The sequence below is a fragment of the Lycorma delicatula genome, chromosome 2 (assembly GCF_047948215.1).
Source record: "Lycorma delicatula isolate Av1 chromosome 2, ASM4794821v1, whole genome shotgun sequence".
NCBI lineage: Eukaryota > Metazoa > Arthropoda > Insecta > Hemiptera > Fulgoridae > Lycorma > Lycorma delicatula.
Window position 1 is genome coordinate 47755191 of NC_134456.1, and position 14167 is coordinate 47769357.

The window sequence follows — 14167 nt, forward strand, 5'->3', positions numbered from 1 at the left end:
TAACAATCCTAAAAAAAAACCCTGCAGATGTAAAATAAGAACAGTCTGGGACAAATATTTTTTTAAGAAAAAGCACTTTAAGCGAATAACTTTAATTAACAAATGAGTATGACTCATTTTTGTGTATGATTACCAACAGTTTTTCTAAAGTGACAATTTATTCTAAAATGATAATTTAGAATCTGCATGCATAAAAAATAGGCGTGGAAACTGGCTGTAGTATCATAGCGGTAATAATGACAGAAGTATTGGTGCATGATTTTTAGTTTACTTTATACAATCTCTTGCTCAAATTTTACTTGTTTTAACAGGGTTTTACAAACACATAGGGTCTTAAGTCATCCCCTACACTCCTGTATAAAGGAAATGAGATAGAAGCAAATAGAAATAAGAAAGGGAAAGAGGACGACGGATGATGAAGCATCAAAATTTTGTGGAAAAAATGTTGGGTAAAATTTTCACTAGTTTTTGAATTCTATTTAAACATCAATCCTTATGTATGAATATATGTTAGCATCTATAACTAAACCGTTGTAAGGGACCTGACATGAAAACAAGTCTAACCAAATATGACATCGCCTTATGAGGAATAATAAGATCCCATTCTACACTTGCTAAAAAAAATGAATAGTAAAATGATTTAATGGATATACCACAGCAAATCAATATGCTGAGCCCACTGAGTTGCAGGAGATATTCAGTCTTACAAGTAACAATTCCAAACTGTTTATTTCATAGATCTGATGCATTATAATAAATTTAATTACTCTGGAAAAGCAAGTCTGACTAGTGCTGTTTATAATTCAGATAATTTACAAAGCTACAAAAAAGACTGCAAAATTAAAATAAACCAATTCACATGATGATTTTCTACGGGGAAACAAAGCATTATTATTAACAATATTTCCAATCAATAAGTGAAAAAATTATTTCTAGATTCTTTAAAAAACAAAAAACAACATTAAGATATTACTCCAATCTAAATTAAAAATTAACATTAACAAAGAAAAACAGCACAGAATCAGATAACTGTAACAAGGAGTGAATTCTCTGTCAAACTAAATTAAAAAAGAATCTTGTCTATTACAGATATTATATGTTCTAAAGTTTCAATAGATGTATTATTATTATTAACAGAAATTAAATTATTGTTTAAAATTGTATGTTTTGAAAGAGCTACTGATAAAAAAAATTTTCAGAACGTAACTATCAATGTTTTTTTTTTTTTTTTTTTTTTTTTTAAGAAAATGAATTGGATGCTAAGGATGTTAGTCATCAAAATTACTTATTTTAATAAATCTCCATCTAAAGTTTGTTAAGAAAAGTTTTCTTTATAACAAATTTTATACACATGAATTAAACAATAACAAAAAGTAAATTAAAAAAGACTAATGTAAAAAACATAAACAAAACAAATGCTATTAATAATCAGAGTAAAAGAAGTAAATTAATATTACATAAATTTCCTGAGAATATTTCCTACCATCTCTAACACTGGAAAAGTCATATTACCCAAAAACGTATGCACAGATTATCAGTAAAAAAACATATGATGTATGACTTAACTAGATTCACATAATATTAATTTAAAATAAAAAAAGATTTCCAATTTTCAAATCAATAATAATTATTAAATTAAAAAACTACAAATATAACATTTTTTAGGAGATCAGATTTATTCAAATTAAATTTTTAAAAATTAAAATTTTACATCAGTTTTATTAAAAAGGTAAGATTACTAATTTATTAGTGCTATCAGAATTTTTGATATTAATATACTTTAGAGAGAATATTAGAATACAATTAAAAAAAGGTTTACCAAGTGAAAAAAAACCCAAAAAACCGTCGTCTAAATATTTCATTCAGTTATTAAATGACATAAAAACACGAAATAAAATATATATAATAAAAATAATATATATATATTTCAAATGAGAATAATTAATTAGTTTTTTTATTACCTTTTTTTTTAAATATAACAATTAAGCAAAACCATACCCAATTATTAAGATTACAAAAAGTAAACAAATAAAAACAGCTAAAACCAAGTGTGCTAACACCAAAAAGATTAGAATGTGAAAAAGGCAAGTTAAAAAACCATGAAGATTATTTAAAAAACAAAGAAAATACAAATAAAAAAAAACTCAGAAGAACCACTGCATCAAGCTGAGTTAAAGTTACCTTGAGAAGATGTTCTTGGTAGAGTGGACGACTTAATCGCAGGTTTAGTGGGTTTACTGTCGACTGTGCATGCACAGAAAGAATAAGAACATATCATTAGTAACGTAACAACATAACATGCAGCTGCAGCTCCCAGCATGCAACAATAAATAATAAATGCCAAATACTCTAATCTAGGGAATATTTTAACTTCCACCATCTGTAAACTCAAACAATCATTATTATAAAATCATCCATACTTATACATACTCACACATCACTATTTCTTTTAAATAAATCAAGTATTATACAATAAAAAATACAATAATTGTACTAAAATTAAATATGAATAAAGAAATTATATTTCACATATTAGATAGACACAATGCAAAAAATAATTAAAACATAATCTACATAAAATACTTTAAATTTGTTATATAAATTAAATAATAGTAAAAAAAAATTGATTAATAAACAATGAAAAAGTAAGAGATAATTGATTTTTAGATTACACATTAGTAAGTGATAATGGGTTAATAAAGAATGTATAGTGTTATGTAAAATTACATCAATATGTATGGTTTTAATAACGAAAATAACATAATTGATTAACAACTTTACTACTACATAAAAAACCACATAAAAATATGTATAATTTAAAACAAAATTTACATTAAATAAAATATTAATAATATAAATGAATAACAATTATGATAAAATTCAATTATATTTCTAATAGTGAATTACGAACATTCCAAAACCATAATTTTTGACATAAAAAGAATTATCTTACTTGAATGTTTTTATAATTGGAAAGGATCATAAAATAATACTAAAGTAAGTAGCAATATGGTTGGTTTAATTCACTAAAATTAACATGTAAATTTTACTGCTGGAAATGATGAGGTAGGAAAAAATTGCTGAATCCAGTGGTTCTTAAGTTAAAAAAGAGCAGTTCTATACGTAAGATACGATAGATTAATCACTGATAATCATTACTAACAATTGCAGTATTTAGAAAATTTGCAACTATATACCATTAGTACATAATTTCATGATAGCATGAATCATTTACCATAAATCACAGATAACCCTAAAACGATCAACACACAGACTGGACTGAATTGTACAACTAATATCAAAACAGCACATTAGCAATACAGGTAATAAATTTGTTATTTGTTTGATCTAAATCTGTTTTAAATTCCCTAAAAGGATAGAGATCAGTAAAAAAGGTAATTCATTTAATGAATATTAATAACACACATTACATTATAAATAAATTTTTACAATAAAAGATACTATAAAACTACATGTTCTACATGTAAAATTTATTGTAGGCTTAATTATTCATTAAATTATACAAACTTTTAATCATATCTTAAAAATATATCAGTCTATTATAGATAAGTTTTATTAAAATTGGATTAGATATAATTCTGTATTTAGACCAACAAGACAGGGTCAGAGTCTAATGGATGAATGTATTTATTGTTTTTTGTATAAATAATTTACTAGCTCTTTTATAAATATAAAACACATTAAATAATTATAGATCAATAAATAAACATGAATATGATATTTAGGATTCTAATCATAAAATTCAAATATTAACATAATAAGCATTTTAAATAAAAAGTAATCACTATTTTTAAAGTATTATCTATCATGCACATTATTTATTTTCAGCCATGTATAAAACTAAAATTAATAATACTGTATTTCTATTAATGACTTCATCTGATACCTTCATAAACTCCAAACGACTATTTTAATTAGTATACATCAAACTGAAGTGGCTTAAAGCATATTAAAAATAAAACCATCAAATTATAATTAAAATTATAAGTAATAATTATCCTAGGTAAGAAAAGAAACAAACAAATATGAATTTTAATAAATTACATGTACGGAAATGGGAATACATGACTCTAAACACTAGGTTAACATTTAACCCAATATTTTACAGTGCAGCACCATGTACATGCACTTTTATACCATTCAATACTGAATTGCTTGTATGATAAATACAAAACTAACTAACTTGGAATAAGCAGATAATAAATTTCAATATATCAATCAATATTTAAAATATGCATTTTTTAACAAGTACCAAACAAAACTCAACTATAAGTTGAAAGAAAACATTTAATATTTTAAATTTTAATGTAATATTAATTATTACTGAAAACATCGTCAATTATTTTTTTAATGAGATTATTAAAAAAAATCATTTTCTGACTGTTTTCCTTATTTCTATTGCAATCTATTCTTCATCTTTATAATGATAAAAAACTTTCATCATTACATTTTTATTGTACGAGGTCATTCAGTAATTTAGGGGACAAATGACAGTAGAAATATTATTTATCAATGACAATAAAATTAATGTTACTTTTCAGTATAACCCCTGGCTATATTTAGGCTCTTATTCCATCTTTCTGTGAGCTTTCTTATTCCAGTAGAAGAGAATTATTCACCAGTAGTACTGATTGTTCATTCTTAAACGGCTCATTGTTGTTTGATTTTGACCGGTATGGGAAGGAGTGTTATCATGCACAAGAATTATGCCTTTTGAGAGAGGACCTGCATGTTTTCTCCTAATTGCAGGTTTCACTTTGTTTCTAGCATGTCACAATAGTATGAGTACTGTTGTACAATTGTTCTCATACTTTTACAATTAAGAGTAAGCTGTTGAAGATTATTTTGCCATAAGCTGGGTCTTTATAGTTAGAAAATACTGTTAGCATCACTTTATCAGCTGATGCATAGGTTTTGAAATTTTTACTGGTGGGCAAACTCAGATATACATATATATATTTTCGGACTCAAAATGATGAATCAATAACGAATGATACTGTGCAATCCAAAAATGGATACCTTCACTAAAAACCACTGCTCAAGTTATGTACAAATGTAAATTAAGGAGTTTTTGTGAATGAGTTGATTGTCTTGGAACAATCAAACACAAATTGCAGCAAATCAGCTTATCATAGATAATAGAATGGATAGTGCTGATACTTGCACAACAAATTTCATCAAATTTTTATATAACTAACCTTGCAAATATGATTAAATATCAAATTTTGCAAAGCATCAGTTGGAAATTTCCATCAACTTCCATTACAATGAATCTTGGTAACACTTATTTTGTCTGCTTTAAGCTGTTCAATCTTAATATAAAAATTTGCATGGATAATACCCTTTTCATCATACTGTTTTAACAACTACAAGTGAATTTCAGCTGGTTTTACACATTCAGAAAATAAAAATCTTATCACAGTACTCATTTCAAGCAGAACCAACATTATGAAATAAACAAACGACTTTATGAAAGTGAATATTGTTTCCAAACTGATAATTTCTATGTCAGAGGTGTCAAATTGAATGTGACAGTTTCAGTTTATTATATTAAATAGTTTTTATATGGTTGCAATTTATCTCTTTAATTATTGAACACGTCTTGTAAGCTAGCCGAGTGCTGATGATAATCTTTTGTGATTTTTAGTGCATACATGTGATTGCATGTAAATAAATAGTTTGTTTATTTTGATATATAATAAACGTATATCTATCCATATAATAAACAAAATATCTTATACATGTAGCCATTCTGTCATCTGGCTATTTGGTTCTCTAATTCAGATCAACATGCAGAAGAATTTGTCTCACACAGCACATCTTGCTGAAACACTTTTAAAAGTAATAGCTTCATTTTGTAGCCAGTCACAATAAGTTTTATACTAATTTCAGACTTAGTTTTTTTTATTATGTGCATTTTTTTTGGAAATTTACAACTTTTAACATAAAAAAAAAAAAATACTGTTAAAATAGTGCACATTCAATATATAAAAAATAAATATGAACCAACTGTAAAATAAAATAAAATAGAAATTTAACAAGAATAGTATCGGTTTAGAAAATATATATTCTAATCGAGTATATAGACTTAGAAATATTTACTGAGTGCATTTGTTATGGTGGATCAAATTTGTTGCTGCAATTTTACTGCATCACTGAAATAAGTAATAAATATACTTATCCATATAATCAATGCGATAATTTAAACTCCACTTATTATTCATCCAAAATCCCCATCATAATGAACTTCAGTCTACATGCCAGGATTTACATTACTAGATTGAGATAGTAGAAAATGGTATCCACGAGGTCTGCAGCAATTTTTGGACTAGTAGCCCAATGATATAGTAATGATGGTAATATAAGTATACTTATCACACGTCTACATATTTTTTTAGCCATGTAAATAAAACATCCTATTTGCTTCTACAATCTCTCTCGAAAGCTTAAACTGTATTTTTCAAGTTTCATATTCTGATAGTTTTAACTTAACAAAACAACTGCATATGACATTTTAAAAACACTTTCACTTAAACAGTAAAGAAGAGTAGTTGAAACAAAAAGACACTAGTATCTGAGAAAGATTTTACTGAATATTTATTATGATTACCACAAATCACTTAGCATATACCTACAGTTTAGTTTGGTGTACCATATATGTCTATCCAATAAGTAAATAAAGTTTTGAAGTTTACAATATATAGAGTTAGAGTTTGTGAGAAAACTAAATATGTTAGAATCTAAAAAGCAAGTTCGCATACTGTCAAGCTTAAGAAACACTGGCAATCTTTTCATTTTAAACAATACATCTTACTGATTAGGCATTGTTAAACTTAAGTGCATAAACTCTCAAAGATACAATTACACAGAGCAGACAATCTACAAGAAGCATCTAGTTCTCCACCAAGTAAGAAAAAGAGTGCACCTTTACAATGTACAAATATTTATATATATATATGCAGAATGTATCACAAAGTTTTCCTGGAACTTTTATAACCTGTTTTACTCAAGAAAATAATGGAAAACATACATATAAACATATGTTCTAAAATGCTTCGTTAGCAAATTACATCTAGTGAAAGATTTTGCTTGGATTTCAGCTATCCTGTTGAAGTGAGGTCGTATTGAAATTTTTAGGATGTTAATTAAAGGGAAGAATTTCTTATGGTTTATGACCTGAAAAAATTAAATAAAATAGGTCCCAGAACCATATATACAGTAGTTTTTGAGAAATTTGAGGTGAAAAAACCAATAAATTAGGGTAAAAACTCTGTTTTTTTATGTTTGATGTACAATAACTTTGTTAAATGGGTAATAAACACATAAAAATTTTAAACAAAACTTATAGAGAATTTTATTCTGAATGACATGGTGTGAGATAAGTTGAATAAAACAAAGAAAAGTTAGAAAAAATTGAATTTTATTTAGAAATAGTACACTAGACCATATGGAGTACTAGGATGTATGTTCTATATGAACTTTTTTCATTTTTTCATGAACAGAACTGGTTATGAAAGTTGCAGGAGAATTTCATGATACACCTGTACATATATATATATATATATATATAAAACGTTAAAATATATCAATTTAATTTATATAAAATATTTATATATCTATATATAAATAATATTTATTTGTTGAAATGGACAAATATTGTCTATAAGTAATTTGATTTGTGTGATACATAATGGTTGCTGATTGCTGATACATTAAGAATGCAATTAAATAAAAACATGTGCCATAAATTACATTAAATGTTTATTAAATTACAGATGACGATCCATTTCAGTTACATAATACCGGAATTTTAATTCAATATTTTTGACATGATGGCCTGGCCCCTGGCCCTGAGAATATCCAGGTATACTTAATAGTATAACTGAAGCAATGATGGATAATTTCAACCATCTTTCAAATTAAATCTTTTGCTCACCAAAGGTTTTTTAGTCTAAATATTAAGTTTTTAATTAAAATAAATATAACTACAAATATGTCTTGATAGTTTTATAATATGATACATACATACCCACATATATGTAGCTTATACATCTAAAATAATATTCCTTTTTAGTGAATAATTTTAAAAATCACAGCACTAAAAATATGGGCTTGGACCTACTTAAGATTTATATATCGTGTTACTTGTCTCTGAGACAACTCAACTCGATACAGTTGCTCAAGGCACTTTTGCAAACTATGCTTTTTAATCTTCTAAAAAGAATATAAAAATAAAATAAAAGCACAATAACATCACATCGGTGGTAGTTTGATTTTATATAAAGTGGAATTTTGTAAATATGATCAACAGTGTAAACATGTACAGTATATTGAAAAATTCCCATACCCCTCCCTGTAAGTAATAAACTGCTATTTTTTTGAAAACTCCCAATTCAACTGAGCAATCCCAATTAAATTTATTTGTAAATTAACGCCAAATTTAACATACTGAGGTTAATAATGCATGATCATATTAAAAAAGACTTGAATATGAAACCAGTTTTACCAATTTTTGTGAATGAATTATTAGATGGCAACAGGAACAGCATGCAGTCTGCCATCTTTATTAGCATGGTTTCCAAATTGTTTTCCAATCAAAGTTCACTTTATTGCAGTTCACAAGCCAGGAATGTGGTTTTCTAGGCTAAGGAGAATCCTCATTTTGTGCACAAGTCTGAAAGGATTCCACCACATGTCATGATGGGTACTGGAATAATATTTCGATACTTGTTTTGACCATATTTTTCTGAAGAGTATGTAAATGATGAGTCTTATTTGCAAATTTTGGAAAAATAATTAATACTTCAATTTCAAGCGAAGGATATAATGGAACATATCTGGATACAGCAAGATAGGGCTCCAGTTCATTTTGCTTTTTAAGTGTGCAATTTCCAGTTCACTGGATCGTCTATGGTTCAAAAGCATCATTAGTCCTATTACACTGGCCTCCACGAACCCCACCTTACCACCAGGCAATTCATCGTGAGAAATAATCATGGACTACGTATCTCAATGTAATACGCTAATGTTAAAATTAAAAGATTCTCTTTGTGGTGCAGGAGGAGTCATTTGAACCATAATTCATTATGGTTATTCATTATGGCAATTTGGAAATGCTCTGCAGCAGGTCAAGGAGGATGTGCAGGTGCATAGTTCTCTACATTCAGCAATGCACAGAACATATCCTCTTTAATGTTCTGCGCATTGCCATATGTACAGAACAGGATCATTATGTATACAATTATGATATACATTATGGAAATGGTATCATTATGGTATACGTAAAGATCCTCTGAATAAATAAGGTCTACAATAAACATTTTGGGAGTGTGGGGACTTCTTGGTCACTTTATATATATATATGCACATACACACACACATACATATATATTATATATATATATATGTTTAGTTTTTCTTGTTTATGCATTTACATCAGTTTTTTAGGTTAAAATATATAATTATAATATTATATATAATATAATTATGCATTATAACATAATTTACATTTATGTTATAAAACGGAAAAACAATTCTGTCAAAAATAGCAAATTTTTGTTAGTATTGAATCCTTCATTTTTCCACTTTTTACTAAAGAGATGAAATCTACTCAAAGTATTTGCCAAAATTGAAGATCACAGTTTGATAAAATAATCCACCCAATTCTTGAAATATGAATTTCTATTTAAAAAATGAAACCTCACAGATGCACTTCTGGACTTACTTTAATGTTAACTTCTACTAATAAAGCAAGACCATGGAATTGAAATTCTGGATGACTCATTTCATACAAATTACACAAAAATGTAAAAAAAAAAAATGACATGAATAAATAACATATGAATCAAACAATAACTAATTTGTGTAGAATTTTAAACATTGATTAATATTCTAATTATTATTAGAATTCTTTAAGGAGAGCTGACAAATTAATAAATTCAGAAACAATTATCTTTTGTTTTAGTTTCTGACGGCCTAAAGCTTTCAATCAAATGGGCAGCTTAAGCCAGATTAAAGCATTATGTTAATAACATTGCAGTGATGTAATAAATAAAATTGTACTGGATACTTGAATTACAAAATTTTTTATAGTCAAATATTAAATAGCTAGATGAAGTCGCACAGATTTCTTTTACAGTAGTTCCCATGTTAACCGACTTAGGACCAGCGGTAGTCATTTAAGCGAAAATGTTGGTTAAACCGAACAATTTTTTTTACAGATACTGTAAGTGGTATTTTTTGTATAGTATGTAATAACCAATATTTAAGCTTTTGTACTAATACACTGTAACAATATATTTTTAATGAAGACTCTATATCAGATATACTTTTGTATATAATTAACCCTATTAAAACTGCAATAATTGCATAGGTAAAGTATGATGTAGGATGTATAGTACTAACATTTATTTTATTTGTTTCATTGTAGTACGGAAATGTACTGTATGTACGCATTATATTTCAAACACTGCTTTTAATTTCACTTTAATCTTCAATTCTGTACTATACACCATTACATATGGTGTACATATACACTACAATAAAAAAAACAAGGACTATGAACTGATACTGTACTGTAACGATAAATTTAAACGATTCAATTGATTACTTTTGTTTTAAATAATTTGTTATTTTCGTTTGTTTGGCCACTACAACACTTTGATGTGTAGTCTCTTCATTTTTTCATCTGCAGAACGTTGTAATGCATGCCATAAGGTTGTTGTTCGATGAAATCCACAGCCATGTCAAAAACCCTGTTTGCTTCCATAAGCTGTATTTTTGTATCGTCTTCGGCTACATCGTATTCTTCTTCTTTGTCTTCCTCATTAGCTTGATTTTTTTTGTTATAACTTCAATAATATCATTGTAATTCATAATTTAACTTTCTAATAGCTCATCACTGCATATCCCTATTCATTCATGCCATTCACATGTAATAACGCTGTGCTTTCTGTGTTTAGCTCCCTCAAACTGTTTAAAAATTCCACGTTTCCAATATCTTCAGGACCTGGATTTTTTGTCTCATCTGCATTGCTACTGCTACATGGTCAAAAATTTCTGGTAGAAGATATTTCCAGCAGTTATTTATTGTTGCGGATGATATTTCATTCCGTGCCACAAAATTAAATTGCCACAGGATTATGTTTTAAATTATATCTCTAACTGTAATTGTTTTAATTAAATCAGTCAAAGTTAACTTAGCATCTTCTTTTTCTTCTAGAACTGAAGATAAAAATTTCTTTCGATACTGCATTTTTAATAATTCTACAATCCCTTGATCCATAGATTAGATCAAGGGTGTTACATTTGGTGATAGAAACTGAGCATAATGTTGTCTTCTGCAAGTTCATCAGAAGAAGGATGACACAAAGCATCATTTAGGAATGGCACAGCTATTTCAGGTAAGTTTAATTATCTTAGTTGTCATTTTACTTCAGGAATGAATTTGTGATGAAACCGTTCTTTAAAAATGAAGCACTCATCTTTGCATTTTTTTTGTCGTGTAATACACTGGTAATGTTTTTTTATTAATGTTTTTCAGCATACTTGAATTTTTAGACTTTCCTACTAGAAAAAGTGGAAGTTTATGAGTCTCACTTGCATTACAGCAGACTGTTATAGTTATCCAGTCTTTTAATGCTTTATATCCTGGAACAACATGTTAATCCTGAATGGCCATAGTTTTATTTGGCAGTGACTTATATACGAGCCCCATCTCATCGATATTATACAGTTGTTCTAAACTAAGCTTTTCTTCATTTTTCTGCTGTGGCGAGGTCTGCAGATAATTTTTCACCAGATATACTTAAGGTATGCACTTCGTGGTGCTTTTTCCAATGATTATCCTACACTTGATGTAAAGGAGATGCTAGTACAGTACTGCTGCCAGGACCATTTGTGTTTTTAAGGTACACCTCAACTGAAGAACCACCTGGCTGCCTTGCTGCGTACAGTATGCTTCGATCTGTAAATGGTTTTTTCCAGTCTTTAACCGTTATTTCACCAACACCTAAATCTAATGCCACTGATTTTACCAATCAATCTTTATCTAACTGTGTTAGATAAAGTATTATTTAACACTTTCAGTTTAGTTTCAATCGAATCTATCGCACATTTTCTTTTGCAACTCATAACTGTATGTACAAGTAAAAAATAAACTGTACAAAATTTTAAAGGTTACCTAAAACTTAAAGTTAAAGACTTTACAGTCATCAGTACATAAGAAACTCATTACACTATACTGAACGAGCGAAAAAATAGATGAAAATAAAAAGGAATCTTACAAATTATTGTACTGTATTGAATTTAAACTAAAATTTAATATAGGCGAACAATATAGTCTATGTACTGTAAGTTCACTATTTAAAAGGAGGTTATATTTCACAGTCTATAATATGTACATACTGAATAAAATAATTTTTCACTCTATAGACACCACTTTATACCACACCATTCAAAACACAACCAGTGTGATGATTTATGAGTCTTCACTTTGAGATAATGCAATTATGATATCATCCTATTAAAAAGGTTTTTAAATATAACCGCTTAATGTATCGATGTGAACTTAATGTAAGAGAAACAGTGTAAATTGTTTGTTTATGTTTAGGATAGCCGAGGAAATGTACAAGTCAGACACTGCGTCAAACAGTAGTACATAAAGTCTATGTGTGAACCATATTTTAAATTTCATAAAAATCTTTCCTGTGCATGTGGGCCTAATTATTATTGCACATAACTAACATATTGCTGTATAGGGCCTAATTACATTAAATCATATAAATTAAATTATAAAAAATAAGTTGAAAAATTATTTACTTTATAAAAAATTAGAGGGCTGTAACCCGAACAATCGGTTAAACAGGAATTTTACAGGGGTTTGGCAATTAACCTGGAGAGTCGGTTAAACAGGAGTCATATAACAGGGAACAGGGGAACTATTGTACCTAAAAGTTGTTACTAATTATTGATTCTTTTTATATCTTATAAATTAACATATACTATATATATATATATATATATTTATAACTTGTCATTACAAGGAAAAATAGTTTTTCCTTGCTCATCTTTTTTTCATTTTGTAATCAGACAAATTGTACTACACAGAACACCTTAATCAACTATTCAGTCTACACCATTCAATTTTCATATCTCAGAAAAAAACATACAATGTTCTTGCAAATTCCAATATTAATTGTGCAAATATATATACATTTAATGAATGTATCATGTGTTGTAAAAACAGAATTAAATTCTGCTAGTTAACTTATTCAGTAATATTTACAAGAGGAATATATCAAATATAATAGAATAAAAAAAAAAACGATTACTTTTGTTTTTTTATTTTTATTTTCAAAAAAATATTGACGCAACCATTCTAAAAAATAGGTTTATGTTTTTAAAAAACACAATTTTTATTATTTTATTAATAATCTTGTTTCATTTAAACCCATGCATTAAAAAGCAAATTATAAATTATTTTTAATATGTGCTTTCCTTCTGTAAACTTTAAATCATCTCTAATAGTTTTGATTCTACATAGAATCAACAAAGTTGATTCATGTCTTCAGCAAAGAAAGTTTTTTTAGTTTTACAGTGTTACGCAACATTTCCTTTTTCTTTGTTTTTTAATAATTAGTCACGTGATTGATTTTATGTTATTCTGCATTCCTTTCTGTATTGTGCTACTCTTTTAACCTCAATATATCTACTACATCTTCATTTATACAGTTTAATATATTTCAGTCTTAGTCTTCTCCTACATTTTAGCCTTCATCACATTTTTATAAAATTGATTAAACCTTATGTATTAATATATGGCTTATCAACCTAGTTTATTTCTACAAAATTCTCTTCTTTCTACTCATCTTAAGACCTCTTTTCTTTCTTTTCTTTGAATTTTAACAATCAACTTAATTTTCAAATTGTCCTTCAACATAACACTTCAAAGGCTTTTGTTCTTTTTTTCCTATTATAAAGCACTAACCTCACATAAATATTTTTAAGAATTTCTTTCTTTAATAAATCTATACTTGTCATTAGTTATATTGGTTTAATGTTGCATTCTTAGGAAATAAACCCAAGCTAAGTACATTTATAGACAAGTAACTTGTGATATACATTAATCATGAACTGCAATGATAAA

General features: G+C 27.3%; 1 protein-coding gene across 4 annotated transcripts in view; it reads right to left on the reverse strand.

The window, feature by feature from the left end:
* Positions 1-14167, reverse strand: part of LOC142318776 (coiled-coil domain-containing protein AGAP005037) — a 1329051-nt gene that overhangs the window by 72064 nt on the left and 1242820 nt on the right. For all 4 annotated transcript variants that reach the window (XM_075355236.1, XM_075355237.1, XM_075355235.1 and 1 more), the window contains one exon: positions 2182-2244. In XM_075355236.1, coding sequence (XP_075211351.1) covers positions 2182-2244 — 63 coding nt within the window. The remainder of the gene's footprint in view (positions 1-2181; positions 2245-14167) is intronic.